We start from the raw sequence: 17331 nt of genomic DNA, 5'->3' as shown, positions 1-17331 counted from the left end.
TGGGGTGCTTGATTTCGGCGAGTATCCATAGCAGTGTGTCTGTCACCGTCACTCCATGGATGTTTTATCTTATTACAATGGTTGTCGTTTGTATTCCGCCGGTAGCCGCCTAGCGGCCAGAGCGAGAGTTACGGCGCTTGGATAGAAACACACATCGAAATCAGTCATCCTGATGGCGGGATACGAGGGCGGCCTCCAAAATCAAGCATTAAGATGGTTTGGGGACTCACAACAATATACCCCGTAAGGACCATAAAACAACTTTAACATACAAGTAGATTATTTGCCAGAAATGTCAACGTCTAGCCTATTATTTGTACCTTATAATCACATTTGCAACACTCAAGGAACGTTTGGACATCAGTATCAACCGTTAGAACACAAATGTTTACATTTACATCGTAAATGAAATGTAGAAACAAATGTGTCGGCTCTTAATGGCAAAAACAGGCATTCCTGATATCTGTCGATTACAACGCCATCTACCACGAATGGAAAACTGGTTTGAACAGACCGTACATACTTTTTGGCGTAGAATCCGAATATGCAATATATATATGTGGAGTTCCTATTCGGAAATTCAAAGTTGACCCTTCCCACGGAGGAGCGGTGGTTAGAGATGGCCAGCTGTAGCACAGACAGATGTCACATTTACTAATATTAATTTTTCGAGGAATTTAGTTGCCTCAAGTTAAAATAACCACCCATTATCTCAGAAATGGGGAATGGTGCGGTCTGTGGCACACTTTTCACACATACCTAAACTTTTAGTAGCTGTTATCAGAATTCTGTGTGAGCGTGATTTTAGCATGCAGAATATCTAAGGCTCAGTTCCTCCAATGTCATTAACGTGTGCAGTTGTTCCTATGATGCGAGCTAACAGTTCCTGCAGATACTGCGCCGAGGTCTGGTGGACAGCATCCTTCATAAAGTCCCGAAGAAAAAATCTAATTAGATTATGTCGGGAGACCTTGGGGGCCCGGAAATGGATCCTACTCTGCCACTCCAGCGACCTTGAGTTGAGTTGTCCAAAGCTTTCCTGAGGATCGAGGCTCAGTGTGAAGGGGCACCATCCTGCTGCAGTATGATTTCAAGTTGCAGTTTTTCGACCTGTGGAAATGCAAACTGTTACATGTCCAGATAAGCAGTCGAGGCTATTGACGCGTCTGCAAAGAAAACGGCCTCACTGTGCAGTCTTGAAACAAAGTACACCACGTATGTACCTTTGGACTGTCGCGCACAATTTCTATGCTTAAGTTAACTTCCCGGAGCCCTAGACCCTCACACTGTGTTGGTTTACCTTCCCACAACATGAAAGCAAACTGCGGCAGTGAACATCACTTCTTTCAGATAGCGTGGGTCGTCATCGACCCGACTCAGAATCTCAATTGCATATGCTTGCATAGCTTGCATTTATCGCGAATCTCTTGCCCAACGTAAAGTCCCGAGCGACTGGAAAAAAGCGCAGGTGACGCGTGTATATAAGAAGGGTAGAAGTACGGATCCTCAAAATTACAGACCAATATCCTTAACATCGGTTTGTTGCAGGATTCTCTAACATATTCTCAGTTCGAATATAATGAATTTCCTTGACACAGAGAAGTTGCTCTCCACGCATCAGCACGGCTTTAGAAAGCATCGCTCCTGCGAAACGCAACTCGCCCTTTTTTCACATGATATCTTGCGAACCATGGATGAAGGGTGTCGGACGGATGCCATATTCCTTGACTTTCGGAAAGCGTTTGACTCGGTGCCCCACTGCAGACTCCTAACTAGGGTACGAGCATATGGGATTGGTTCCCACGTAGGTGAGTGGCTCGAAGACTTCTTAAGTAATAGAACCCAGTACGTTGTCCTCGATGGTGAGTGTTCATCGGAGGTGAGGGTATCATCTGGAGTGCCCCAGGGAAGTATGGTAAGTCCGCTGTTGTTTTCTATCGACATAAACCATCTTTTGGATAGGGTGGATAGCAATGTGCGGCTGTTTGCTGATGATGCTGTGGTGTACGGGAAGGTGTCGTCGTTGAGTGACTGTAGGAGGATACAAGATGACTTGGACAGATTTGTGATTGGTGTAAAGAATGCCAGCTAACTCTAAATATAGATAAATGTAAATTAATGCAGATGAATAGGAAAAAGAATCCTGTAATGTTTGAATACTCCATTAGTAGTGTAGCGCTTGACACAGTCACGTCGATTAAATATTTGGGCGTAACATTGCAGAGCGACATGAAGTGGGACAAGCATGTAATGGCAGTTGTGGGGAAGGCGGATAGTCGTCTTCGGTTCATTGGTAGAATTTTGGGAAGATGTGGTTCATCTGTAAAGGAAACCGCTTATAAAACACTAATACGATCTATTCTTGAGTACTGCTGGAGTGTTTTGAATCCCTATCAGGTCGGATTGAGGGAGGACATAGAAGCAATTCAGAGGCGAGCTGCTAGATTTGTTACTGGTAGGTTTGATCATTACGCGAGTGTTACGGAAATGCTTCAGGAACTCGTGTGGGAGTCTCTAGAGGAAAGTAGGCGTTCATTTCGTGAATCGCTTCTGAGGAAATTTAGAGAGCCAGCATTTGAGTCTGACTGCAGTACAATTTTACTGCCGCCAACTTACATTTCGCGGAAAGACCACAAAGATAAGATAAGAGAGATTAGGGCTCGTACAGAGACATACAGGCAGTCATTTTTTCCTCGTTCTGTTTGGGAGTGGAACAGGGAGAGAAGATGCTAGTTGTGGTACGAGGTACCCTCCGCCACGCACCGTATGGTGGATTGCGGAGTATGTATGTACATCCAGATGTAGATGCCTTGCTCTTTGGCCTGAATCAGGCTGAAGCGCTTGTGCGAAGCCTGTCACTTGTGTAGCCACCGTGATTGGTGGTAACTGAAACTGTCGAGACGCTTAACGGATTTATTTGGCTGAGCTCTGGATAAATGACTGTTGTAACCATTCTACATCTGCATCACTCGCGCTCAACGCCCAGAAATCGTCCTGTTCATGACGCTTCCGGGTTCCTTACACTTCGTGCACCTCGTTGTTTTCTGACGTTTTTACGCTGTACACGCCAATGACCGCCTGTCCAATGGGGCATAAAACGCTATTCATCTGAAAAGGCCGTCTATCGCCACTGAGCGGCCGTCCAGTTGCGATGTTGAGCGCAAACTCCAGCCTCCGTCGCTGATAAACAGCAGTCAGCATGGGTGCATAAATGAGGCGCCTGCTGTGGAGGCCCACTTTGTCCCGCACGGTATACTTTAACATCGGAAGTAAGCAACAAGTTTACAGACTTAGCCGTTTCGGAAATTCTTCCATCCTTGACTCGAAAGTCAATGATAGTGCCCTTTTGGACGTCAGATAAATCGCCGCTGCGTTGTCGCATAAAGACGACTGCACTGTTTGTGTGCCCCCCCCCCCTTCCGCCCCCCACACCCCCGCAACACTGCTAGTGCTACCAACTGCCATTTGTGAGTGATTATTGCACGTTTACGTTGAACGTAGGTGGTGATGACATTAATGCGACTGGTCCTTGTAGTTCTCTAAAGGTTTCCGATGTATATGATGCAATTTGTTAACGTCGAGTATAGATTTAAGTGTCAGGAAGTCGTTTCTGAAAGTATTTGTATGGAGCGTAGCCATGTATGGAAGTGAAACATGGACGATAACTAGTTTGGACAAGAAGAGAATAGAAGCTTTCGAAATGTGGTGCTACAGAAGAATGCTGAAGATTAGATGGGTAGATCACATAACTAATGAGGAGGTATTGAATAGGATTGGGTAGAAGAGAATTTTGTGGCACAACTTGACTAGAAGAAGGGATCGATTGGTAAGACATGTTCTGAAGCATCAAGGGATCACCAATTGAGTATTGGAGGGCAGTGTGGAGGGTAAAAATCGTAGAGGGAGACCAAGAAATGAATACACTAAAAAGATTCAGAAGGATGTAGGTTGCAGTAAGAACTGGGTGATGAAGAAGCTTGCACAGGACGGAATAGCACGGAGAGCTGCATCAAACCAGTCTCAGGACTGAAGACCACAACAACAATGATGCAATTCTCAAACACTTAATTTGTTAATCTTTGTATGAAATATATTATTGTTTCCGCGGACGCACCTAAATATAAAGCTATTTCTAAAAATTTTTGCTTCTACTCAATTTTTCTTTAAGTAACTAAAGAAGGAAGATTGGTATTTCACGTCACGTTGGCGACAAAAGCATTAATGACGGAGCACAAACTCGGACTGAACAGGGGCGGGGAAGAAAAATCGGTAGTGTCTTTTCCAAGGGAACCATCCTAGCATTCGCCTTATGCGACTTAGGGAAACCAGAGAAAATGCAAGTGACGATGACAAGATGGGGAATTGAACCCTGGTCTTTCCGCAAGCGAGTCCAGAGTCTTACCATTGCGCCACTTTACAGCAACTCTAGCATTCGCCTTAAGCGATTTACGGAGACGACTGAAAACCTAAATTCGGATTATAAGACGGGGAACTGAAATCCGGTCTTTCCGAAAGCAAGTCCAGTGTCTTAGCACAGTGCCACTTCACACGGTAGTTTTCGTGAAAGGGCGCATCGAAGCATGTACTGTGCCAGCTTGACTTCGATACGGAAATCGCGTGTCCATTTGTTTGAGCGTGGGAGTCTTGAGGCATGCAGAGTAGGCTTTACATAACTTCAAACAGCCCAGTCGTGGGAATACTCGTGGCATTCAGAAGCGGGATCGGTGGAGGGGGCAGAACTGAAATACGAGGATTGGAGGTGGTGAGCGCCGAGTTTATTGCTCAGATTGTGCAAAGATACGTAAACAAATGGTAGCTCAGCTGTGATCATGAACGTAGATAGGTTGGTTGAAGACCATACATCGGCAGAAGGGAAGGATATCATCGAGAATTACATTAAGGATTCACGCTTAAACAAGAATCAGCTAGGTGAGTAAAACAGATTTTGTGAATTCTTGCTGGCTATGATAACCCATTCCACAGGGAAAGGAAACAGGAAACAGTTATACTTCCACAACTTCTAATGTACTACCGTTACAATAAAAGAATCAATAAAGCGTAAAGATGTCCAATTTTCCCCATAATGCATGGTATTTTCTATGTCGAAATTAAAAGAGGTTTATAGATATAGTAGTTTTCGTGTGACTGACTGAATATTTAGGTACAGCAAGCCGGAGTAGATAAGGTCTTGGACCGGCTACTGAATATTTGAGAGCTTCTTCAAGACTTCCTTACACAGTCTATGACACAAATGAGCTCTTTAACTATAAATGATTCCCAGTCCAATAAGATGGTCGAAGCCAAACCTCACATCAGAAAATCTAAGTTTTTGAAAATTCACCCGTGGCAGGTAGTCTGCGTGTTGGTGAAGCTACAGTATTTTTAAAAAGGCGGAAGATATCACAGACAAGAAAATAGGCTAGAGTTCGCAGCGTCTAGGGAGCGCATAATTGTATCGTGTTCCACTGGAAAACCGTTAAACATTCAAAATCGTTACGATACAGGTGTTGGATCCAGTACGGTTAGCACTGGCGTATTCGAATTACAACGTCCAGGTTATCACATACAGATCACGATATACTGAATGACTGAAGTGTAGAGAGTAGTATTACTTCATTACAAAAGCCATATAAGTAAGATGCAGGAATTACGGATATTAACAATAGCAACAATTTGTTCGATTGACCTTGCTTATATTTTAGCATGGGATAGTTATAGGGCCGCATTATCTTGCCCGGTTGTGAACTGATAATTACGAGCACTGCTCGACAAGGGATTACAAAATATGGACTCCAGTTGCTTCCCTGGCATTTCTGTTCATACCTACGTCAAAAATTTCTGCATAGATCAAATACTACCAAGACAATGCGCCAACAACATTTCTCTTAGTTTTACGTCGAAGTGAATGCAGAGGCATTCCTTTCCATCGTCTCTCCACGCCGAACGATTTCATACCGGGATCTTTGCCCCTCGTTTATAAGCTACAGGTGAAACTGGCTCGTTTGAGTGACAGATAATTTAAGTTGCTGAGTATATTTTGTCGCTAAGAGTTAAAGTCTTGCAGCTTAGCAATTAAACTTCGTGTTTAGGAGCGCTGTATCAGTAAAAGGGCATGAAATGTGGCGTAGTTCCTGGAACTATTTCTTACGTCATTAAAAATACATAAAATGTATTTTAAGACTCTTTGCTTTGCAGATTTCAGCAACGTATCAATGCAAATATCGTCTTTCCAGAGCCCTTTCCTTTATTGAAGTCGTTGACACTTTCTCAGATCATCAATAGCGCAGTGCATCTCCATGTACGTAGGATATCGGATGCCTGTTTTTGTCTTATTGTGAAGAAATGTGAGGAATATTCTTTTTAATTAATGAAGTTTTATATTTTTAGAAATATATTGCAAAGTAAATGTTTTTCATTGATTCCGTTTCTACAGCGGCTTATATGCTCCTATTTTTGTCTATGTATTCGTCCTTCGTTTCCTTACTGAAAGACAGTCCCGAAGAGCACCTACGATCTACGAGGAGTGCAGTCTCTCTGTTTTTCGCGTGTTCTTCGTGTTTTTATATGCTTGTAAAATGCGGGTTACAAGAGGAAGTATAAGCCTCTCTACACAGCCTAGTAATTTGTACCTAAAATCACATGGAGACACTCGACCTGTGAAATCCCAATAGTCATTCGTATTAGCGTATTCAAACAAGGCATGGAGCTAGATTTCACTTTCACAGGGTAAATACTTATACCGACGGAATGGTTACTATACGGAATTTTCATGAAAGTTAGCTCATCATGGATTGATCCACGAGTGATCTATCGAACATATTTGTTTCGTGGTTTCACATTTAATGCGTATCCGACAGTATAGTATAAACCATATTCTCTATTTCTTTATCAACTACTTTTGAAGCACATATTACGTTTACAAAAGATTGGAATGATTAATTCTGATGCAAATGAATACTGGCAGCATTCATAATAAGGCACAATTTCTAGACATCTTCACTTTACCTGCAGGTGTGCTACATGCGGAAAACCTACGTGTGTTTGTAATTTAAACCTCCCCTCGCCCGCATCTCGTGGTCGTGCGGTAGCGTTCTCGCTTCCCACGCCCGGGTTCCCGGGTTCGATTCCCGGCGGGGTCAGGGATTTTCTCTGCCTCGTGATGGCTGGGTGTTGTGTGCTGTCCTTAGGTTAGTTAGGTTTAAGTAGTTCGAAGTTCTAGGGGACTTATGACCACAGCAGTTGAGTCCCATAGTGCTCAGAGCCATTTGAGCCAAACCTCCCCTCTTTTCCCAGAACGTGTGACATACAAGCTACAACTCGTCAACTACATACATTTTATCATAATATGTTTAGGGTATCTTAAACGTAACTCATTGTGCGACCAAATGAAAAGGAAAATTGTGACTACTGTAGCTGTAGTCACCAAAGCTGTTGAAGTCAGATACTTACAGATTTAATTAATGTATAGGAAAATGTTTCAAGAACCGATACCACACAAATGAATGTTGTGACATGAAGGTTCGCACCTCTTCCATCTTCAGTGGTAGTCATTTTTTAATACAGCTACATCATTTTAAAATTATTCGAGAACTCGCAAGCAAGCTGTGTGGTTATATGACCCTTGCTTGGCTTGGAATGAAACTTATTACAAAAAGTTCAGAGAAAATGCTAAATGCGGAAACCAAAATTGGCAGCACATAAACGTAGTATAATGTGGCGGAAACAGAAACTTTCTGGTAGTCTTCTCCTTCATTTTCCTCCTGCCAACCTTTTTATGTGAAACTTTTCGCTGCAAACCGTTGTCCAGGTCCTCCATGAGATTACTGACCAATAGTATATTAATCAAAGTATCGAAATTCTTGTAGTACATTTTTCAGAAACAGTTGACGAGCTAATTTAATACTTATAACATCCACTATAAATATCAACCGCCGGCCGGAGTGGCCGAGCGGCTCTAGGCGCTTCAGTCTGAAACCGCGCGACCGCTACGGTCACAGGTTTGAATCCTGCCTCGGGCATGGATGTGTGTGATGTCCTTTGGTTAGTTAGATTTAAGTAGTTCTAAGTTCTAGGGAACTGATGACCTCCGCTGTTAAGTCCCATAGTGCTCAGAGCCATTTGAACTATTTTTTAAATATCAACCAGGCGTCTGAAAACACATCAGCACAGAAAATAAATTAATTAAAATGACTACTGGCATTGAACAAGAGATGTACAGAAGTGAAGTGACCACTTTAACACTGCTTGGTTACAGTAATGCATTTGGTGTTGTCGATTTCGATGTATTACTTATGAGAATAAATCTGCTTATCAATGCTGTAATGCGGTTTGGCAGCTACATTAAAAATAGATATCAGTGAGGCGCATCAGGATTGGAAAAGTCATTAGGGGAACATGTGGGCTCAGGAGTTACCAAGGCTTCAGTCATAAGTCTGTTGCATTGCGCCCTGAATATCAATGAGATTTCAGCTGCATTACATCCTCGTAAAAATTGCCTGTTTACTGACGATAGCTGGTTGTATCTAAGTGGCAGTACCATGAGCCCCACGAACAGCGTTCGTGCCGTACCAGGCATGATGTGTGACGTTTTATCATTATTACGATGGGCTACAAAATCTCGGTCTAACACTAAATCCTAAGACGTTACAGGTTATCTTAATATCGCACCACATGTTGTCCAGTGAATATTATTGTTAAACATTTCCTCCCATATTTATTCAGGTTGTTGTCTTGTTGTTGTTTGTTGTGGTCTTCAGTCCTGAGACTGGTTTGATGCAGCTCTCCATGCTACCCAATCCTGTGCAAGATTCTTCATCTCCCAGTACTTACTGCATCCTACATCCTTCTGAATCTGCTTAGTGTATTCATCTCTTGGTCTCCCTCTACGATTTTTACCCTCCACGCTGCCCTCAAATGCTAAAGTTGTGATCCCTTGATGTCTCAGAACATGTCCTACCAACCGGTCCCTTCTTCTTGTCAAGTTGTGCCACAAACTCCTCTTCTCCATAATTCTATTCAATACCTCCTCATTAGTTATGTGATCTACCCATCTAACCTTCAGCATACTTCTGTAGCACCACATTTCGAAAGCTTCCATTCTCTTCTTGTACAAACTATTTATCGTCCATGTTTCACTTCCATACATGGCCACACTCCATATAAATACTTTCAGAAACGATTTCCTACCACTTAAATCTATACTCGACGTTAACAAATTTCTCTTCTTCAGAAACGCTTTCCTTGCCATTGCCAGTCTACATTTTATATCTTCTCTACTTCGACCACCATCAGTTATTTTGCTCCCAAATAGCAAAACTCCTTTACTACTTTAAGAGTCTCATTTCCTAATCTAATTCCCTCAGCATCACCTGACTTAATTCGACTACATTCCATTATCCTCGTTTTGCTTTTGTTGATGTTCATCTTATATCCTCCTTTCAAGATACTGTCCATTCCGTTCAACTGCTCTTCCAAGTCCTTTGCTGTCTCTGACAGAATTACAATGTCATCGGCGAACCTCAATGTTTTTATTTCTTCTCCATGGATTTTAATACCTACTCCGAATTTTTCTTTTGTTTCATTTACTGCTTGTTCAATATACAGATTGAATAACATCGGGGAGAGGCTACAACCCTGTCTCACTCCCTTCCCAACCACTGCTTCCTTTTCATGCCCCTCGACTCTTATAACTGCCATCTGGTTTCTGCACAAATTGTAAATAGCCTTTCGCTCCCTGTGTTTTACCCCTGCCACCTTCAGAATTTGAAAGAGAGTATTCCATTCAACATTGTCGAAAGCTTTCTCTAAGTCTACAAATGCTAGAAACATAGGTTTGCCTTTCCTTAATCTTTCTTCTAAGATAAGTCGTAAGGTCAGTATTGCCTCACGTGTTCCAATATTTCTACGGAATCCAAACTGATCTTCCCCGATGTCGGCTTCTACCAGTTTTTCCATTCGTCTGTAAAGAATTCGTGTTAGTATTTTGCAGCCGTCACTTATTAAACTGATAGTTCGGTAATTTTCACATCTGTCAGCACCTGCTTTCTTTGGGACTGGAATTATTATATTCTTCTTGAAGTCTGAGGGTATTTCGCCTGCCTTATACATCTTGCTCACCAGATGGTAGAGTTTTGTCAGGACTGGCTCTCTCAAGGCTATCAGTAGTTCTAATGGAATGTTGTCTACTCCCGGGGCCTTGTTTCGACTCAGGTCTTTCAGTGCTTTGTCAAACTCATCACGCAGTATCGTATCTCCCATTTCATCTTCGTCTATATCCTCTTCCATTTCCATAATATTGTCCTCAAGTACATCGCCCTTGTATAGACCCTCTATATACTCCTTCCACCTTTCTGCTTTCCCTTCTTTGCTTAGAACTGGGTTTCCATCTGAGCTCTTGATGTTCATACAAGTGGTTCTCTTCCCTCCAAAGGCCTCTTCAATTTTCCTGTAGGCAGTATCTATCTTACCCCTAGTGAGATAAGCCTCTACATCCTTACATTCGTCCTCTAGCCATACAGAATATACAGGAGAAAATCTCATTACAATCTTGGATGAGCTTCTAAACTGGGAAGAACAAATTGTAACAGCAGCTCAGTCTTGTTTGAAAGCAACTCGAAAAGTAAATTTGGAAATTTGTGGTAAGTTCCTATAGGACCAAACTGCTAAAGTCATAGGTCCCTAGGCTTACACACTACTTAATCTTACTTAAACTAACTTACACTAAGGACACCGCACACACCCATGCCCGACGGAGAACTCGAACCTCCGACGGGGGTAGCCGCTCGAGCCGTGGCAAGGCGACCAGACCACACGGCTACCCCGCGCGGCAGCTCGAAAAGTTAAAAAAATAGTTCCACCTAACATAAAACAAAATTTAGTCCATTCATTAGATGTGTCGAGTCTATACCTCTGTGATGTAGCTTAACACGGCACAGTCACGAAAACTCAAGAGACCTCGAGCTAGCCACGAATGATGGCGTAAGATGTGTGTGTAACACTGGGTTGTTTGATCACAAAATCCTTCCTGTCTTCAGATAGGATGGGTGCGGTCGGATAAGTAGCTTGATTTTCAAGCACTCTGTTTCTCACTTTCGTTTCTTAGTGTGTGGTGTTCTGTGTTTTCCTGTGATAATTCCATAACTTCAATGCAAAATCTGATATGTCCAGCATCCTAGATGTGCCTTTGCGTAAAACTAAATCTTTCACATCATTGTCCATTTCAGCCATATGACTCTAGAATAAACTAACCTGTAACGTGCGTCTGTTAAATACAGCACTGCGTTCAAGAACAGATTAAAGCTTTCCTTGTTGTCATCGGTTACTGGTTTCCACTCGGCGCATCCGACCTTTCCGCATTTTCTCCAGCAGCGAAACAGCTTTTCTGTCACATTGTCATACCTATTCTTGTCTACTGCTGTTTTTTCTTGCTCTACTTATAATAATTGTACCCTGTTTCCTCTCGTTCCTCTCCTGATCAACCAACTTCTTATATCTATAAGATTCCGTCTGTGTGCTGCCATGAGTTTCTGTTAGTATGTCATTGCTACCATCCGACAGAAACGTTGTGTTTGTGAGAAAATTACGTAACCCAATGTTAATAAGATTGACATTATTGTAATACTTATACTTACTTCTTAATAATTATTATTATTATTAACGGTATTGTCGCTTAAACAGAGCTCTAAAACAAAATCAATTTTCATTGCATTTTTTCTGTCTCTTTGTTCTTTCTTCCCAGAAACCTCTCGTACATTCATTGTCTTCCTTCTTCCTCTTTCCTGTCGACTTCTTTCCTGTTCTTTTTTGTCTCTTCTGGAGTTTACTCAAATTTCTGTTTTCTGATTTTGTCTCTGTGCTTTTTTTTTCTAACTGACATTTCTTCTGAAGAGATGTTTAATTTATTGAGAATTTCCATGATTTCCTTTACCCAGTTGGTCTTCAGTTTATTAGTAGCCACTATGTTAAAATCTTCTTGGTCAGTTTGTCTTCGTTCATTCTTTGTGCGTATCCGTAGAGCTTTTCCATTTTTTCCTGATGTTTGTAATCGTCTCCGTCTGTTCGTACAGTTCTATTGTCGGTCTACCCATACCTCCTCTTTCTAAAGTGGCGCTTACATTTTTGTCAGTATTTTCCCATCTTCTTTATTTTCTTTCTTCCCTTTGATTGCTGTTGTTTCGGAGGCGCACAAGACCTGTGATAGGAGTACTGAATTTTAATGTCTTAATTTGTCATTGATGGAGATATTCTTTTGTCGTAGTGGTTCCATGGTAGTTTTATTATCAGCATAAAAAGGCAAATATATGTTGACGGTTCTTTCCTTGTGTCTCTCCATCTTTACCCCACTGACTTCTTTGTCCCATGACCTGATTATTTTCTCTAAAATTGAGTTAAATAGAATGGATGACAGGCAAGATCCCTGTCCCTCCATATCTTGATTTCTGATGGTTGCCAGATCTCTCCGACGAATATTACTTTGGATGAACCATTTGTCAACGTCTCTAGCTTTCTGGTCTCGTCCACCTTCTTTTACAGTGCGCTGAAGAGTGTTTGTTTATGAAGCTGTAGCCCGTCTTGAAGTCGACGAATGTTATTGAGGTGTTCCTGAACTTTCTCGTTGTTAATATCGTTCTCCGGTAACAGATTTGTTCACTGGGTGATTTTCCCTTCTTGAACTCTCTTTGGTATCCTCCTACCTATCTGCAACTCTAGCAGATTTAACAAGGCTTTGGGTAGAACTTTGAATGTGGCAAGTTGTAGTGTAATACATCCGTAGTTATTATGATCAGTTTTCTCTCATTTCTTATGGTAGGCGTGTTCATTATTATTATTATTATTATTATTATTATTATTATTATTATTATATGGGCGTGTTAACTCTCCATTGATCGAAGGTTAGGTGAAGCAGAATACCTGAAGGCCCTATACTTCCTTCTTAACAAAAATGCTTGAAAAATAAGCAACAAGTGCGATATCATTATACTCTCTTCCTAAGACAGCTGAATTACATTTCGAAGCACCATTACCATTGTAAAGAAAAACCGTAACTGCTGTAATATCCCAATGGAGAAAAAATGTACTTGCACTTAAGTCTACTGAAACTAGATGAACTCTTCAAGCGCTTCTAAATATTTTAGATTAGTGACTTTGCGTAAATATTTGTGAATGAAGAGAGCGCAGTCAAGTTGAGCTCTAATGGGTTTGCACGGGAGCAAAGAATACGGTAACCTAATAAACCATTGGCTCGTTGAGGCCTACTGTTTGTGAACTGATTGACACGCCGCTCCATACAGCACAGCAATAAATACCTAGACATACATGAACATAACGTTTTGATGTTTATGATTTCTTATTAGCGGCATATTTCTTTCCTGTCAAATTATTTGAGTAGTGCTAAGATTCAGATTTCTTAAAATGTGAGATCTGACGTAAAACCTGTTCTGCTCTTTAAGTCACAGGAACGAAAAGCTTCAAATGTTGATCTGTAATACGACGTACACTATACAGCGCATCATGAACCGCAATTCTTACTGTTTTCGCACCATTCCTATTCCCTTATCAAAGGAAGATTACACTGTGGATATAAACTTGGAGACAACATTATGGAGAGGAAAGAGGAAATAAATGAAGATGACATAGGATATAGGTTATGATACTGCAAAGAGAATTTGATAAGTCGCTGGGAGACCCCAATCGAAACCAGGCTCCTCGGTATCGGATACTCCAGTAGAATTACTGATATGCTTGGGACAGCCAGTAATGACAAAACTATTCTATGTGGTATGCAATACGTGTGAGACCGGAGAAATACCCTCAGATTTCAAGAAAAACGTAATAATAAAAATTCCAAAGAAGGCAAGCACTGACAGGTGTGAATATTACCGATCTATCAGTTTAGTAGATCATGACTGCAAAATGCTGATACGAATTATTAACAGAAGAATGGAAAAACTGGTAGAGGCCGACCCCGGGGAAGATCGTTTGGGTTTTGGAGAAATTTGGGGACGTGCGAGACTATACAGTCCATGATCCATATTTAAGAATATAGGATGAAGAAAGGCAAATATATGTCTGTAGCTTTTGTAGATTTAGAGAAAGTTTTTGACAATGTTGAGTGGAACACATTCCTTGAAATTCTGAAGGTAGCAGGGATGAAACACAGGGAGATAAATCTTGTCTACGACCTGTACAGAAACGAGAATGCCGTTATAAGTGTTGAAGGGCAGAAAAGGAGCTTATCCCCGATATTATTCAGCCTGTACATTGAGCACTATGTTAAATAAACCAAGGCGAAATTCGGTAAGGAAGCAAAGTTCAGAGAGGAGGAAAAAAAAAAACTTTTAGATTTTCTGACGACAGTGTAATTCTGTTAGGTACGGCAAAGGGCTTGAAAGACCAGAACGGAATGGATAGAATCTTGAAAAGGGATTATGAGGTAAACATCAACAGACATAAAATAAGGGCAATTGAATGTAGTCGAATTCAGACAGCCGATGCTGAAGGAATTCGATTAAGACATGAGACAATGAAAATATTACATTAATTTAGCCAATAGGGCAGCAGAATAACCAATGATGCCCGAAGTAGACAGGATATAAAATGCACACTGACGAGCGCAAGAACTGCGTTTCTGCAAAAAAGAAATTTAATACTCTCAAAAAACGAGTGTTAGAAAATCTTTTCTGTAGGTATCTGTCTAGAACGTAGCGTTGTACGGAAGTGAAGTGAAATGATAAACAGTTAAGACAAGAAGAGAATATAAACTGTTCATATATGGTACTGCAGAAGAACGCTGAAGATTAGATGGGTGGATCAAATGACTAATGAAAAGATACTGTACCGAAATGAGGAAAAAAGAATTCGCAGCACAACGTAACTAAACGGGAGGGGGAATCGGTTGATAGGACACTGTCTGTGGCATCAAGGAATGGTCAGATTGGCAGTTTGCGGCGTATAAACCGTAGACGGGGGCCATGGCTCGAATACAGTAAGCAGGTTCAAATGAATGTAGATTACCTTAGTTATGCAGAGATGGAGAGGCTTGCACAGTATAGCTTTAGAATAGCATGAAGAGATGCATCATACCAGTCTTCGAACTGAGGAGTACAACATCAACAACATAAACATGCAAAGGAAAATGACTGTGGGTGAATCTCTGCACGAGCGTTCACCTATCTTCAGCCGCACAATAAGCTATTATCCTATGTTAAAAATTTGGTTCGGATTTTTGTTATTCGGAGTGATTATAAGATTCAGATCGCATTTACGGTCAATATCCTCACAAAACATCTCTCATTTTCATGTTATTAAAGGTTAAAAGTAATTAAATATCAAGATTTGGTCACGTGATCCAAAACGCTTCGTTATTGACTGACGTTCTGGTGGCGTCACAGACTAGGAGTAAGACGAAGCTATTCGTGTGGTACACGAGTGTTAGCCGTAGCTTCTATGTTTTTTCTTTCTTTTCTGCAAATAATTTAGCTATTTAGTGATGCAAAACGCATTTAGAGCTTTTAAGTAACAATAGAAAGGAATTTTGTGAACGTTTATAGCGGAGATCTTACGAAAATTGATGCGTTTATGCTCTACTCATTTAGAGCGGCGATATGTGCAAGGACGGACATTCTTTTCCCTGATCCCTACAACATCATTAAACCAGCTCAAAACTAAGGAACTGTGGAACTTTTGCAAATGGGTCCGTATCTTATATCTAGATTGTCGACTATCAGTCATGAAATACCACCCAAAACACAATAAAACAATTCTTGGCAAATCTCAGTGCTGATTTCTGCTATATAGGTTACTGAGCAGAGGTATGGCTGAAAGCACCCTCTCTGTGGCGCAACGGATACCGAATATAATGGCATATAAGAACAACGCATGTCCGAATCCCCGAACGTTCACAAATTTTTAGAGGTTTTACACGAAATATGAAAATAGCGTAAGCAGGAACTCATTGTAGCAGTTGTTTCGATGGTGGAATGTCTGAGAAATGGGCAACTGAGGACAAATGCATCTACTTTGTTACAAACAGTTACCTTTATTAAAAGGATTGTTAGCACTGAAGATACACCATACTCCCGCAGTACAACGAGGTGTAGGAGGCTTTGCACGCGGAGAGATATAAAGCATGTACAACATGCAAGTAATACAAACGTAGGGGTTGTTCTGTTCGTAAGTGAAACTAACGTCAGTGTCTGAAGCAGGCTTAACTTCAGTTTATGTAAGATGATGAAATTCAAAAGCTTAAACAATAAGGACCCTAGCTGGACAGTACGAAGATAAAAAACATTGTTTCTAATTAATTAAAAAGTGTGTGGCCGCAGTAACTAGAAAATATCTTTATGAAAATGACGTGTGTGAACAGCTATTGCAAATGTAAGCGAATGTAAACGCCAGGAAAAACACAATAATACTCTGTTTGTAATCGGTGCGGTGAAGTTTTATAATTGTGCTTTGGTTTTCATATTAAAGTACTATCGATTTGTTTTATAGCGGAATTGAAATGTTATTGCAGGCTAGAGAGCGTGCCTCGGAGGTAAATTAATGTTAACTTCAGAGTGCAAGACTTTTTAATTAAGCGAGAGAACTTGGACTTCAACGTGGTGGCAGTTTTCCGGTACAGTGCAACCATTTTTTATGCACCTTCCCATTCTCTGAAACACTCAAAAACAATTTTTCAAGAGTTTTTACGGATGTATTTATACAGTGTGACACTACATACCATTTGAAATCGATTTTCCAAAACGTAAATTCCAAAGCAAGACATCACTGTGACTTAGCTTTATGACAGTAGGAGCAGCGAGCTGGCCAGTGACGTCACAAGTATCTCATGATTCGTATAGAGCGTTTTAGTGGGCTTTCAAATTATTTCAATTTCATTTCCGTTTTTACTGAAGAATACTGAAATTCAAGACGAGAAACGCATGTTATGAGCATAAAATGACATAGTTAAGCATTTAAGACGATTACCAGAAAACAGTCAAATAACCTATAATTGTTGAACTGTACCCAATATCAAAGCATACAGACGCCCAAACAAAACACGAAAGCTAATCGAAATGAATACGAGTGACTACGAAACGTTTCCGCCAAGATGTCCTTATGATGAAACTAGCTTTAAGTAACGATAGTAATGATAGAGCTGCAACTACTACGTGTATGTGGTCTACATAATATGTAGTCATGTATGCTTTTAAGCGATTTTTTTCTAAATATCAGATCTCTAGAGCAATCTCTTAGGAACAATTTTTATGAATCTCGAATTTCTATTGTGCAACCTACTTTTGTTTAAAAGTTTAAAGCACCATCAACACACAGATGTTATACACCGAA

At 40.9% G+C, this 17331-nt stretch overlaps 1 protein-coding gene across 2 annotated transcripts in view; it reads left to right on the top strand.

Moving 5' to 3' along the window:
- LOC126184836 (acyl-CoA synthetase short-chain family member 3, mitochondrial) overlaps nt 1-17331 on the top strand; it is a 518174-nt gene that overhangs the window by 171658 nt on the left and 329185 nt on the right. Inside the window, exon 1 of one of the 2 annotated variants that reach the window (XM_049927426.1) lies at nt 4786-4929. The exons of the other annotated variant lie outside the window; for it this stretch is intronic. Within the exon in view, the coding sequence (XP_049783383.1) occupies nt 4830-4929 (100 nt within the window). The 5' untranslated portion in view covers nt 4786-4829. Of the gene's footprint in view, nt 1-4785; nt 4930-17331 lie in introns of those variants that run through there. 2 annotated transcript variants of the gene reach the window in all.

The sequence above is a fragment of the Schistocerca cancellata genome, chromosome 4, assembly GCF_023864275.1.
Source record: "Schistocerca cancellata isolate TAMUIC-IGC-003103 chromosome 4, iqSchCanc2.1, whole genome shotgun sequence".
Taxonomy (NCBI): Eukaryota; Metazoa; Arthropoda; class Insecta; order Orthoptera; family Acrididae; genus Schistocerca; species Schistocerca cancellata.
Note: the sequence above shows the minus strand (reverse complement) of the source record. Positions and strands in the feature narration are given on the sequence as shown.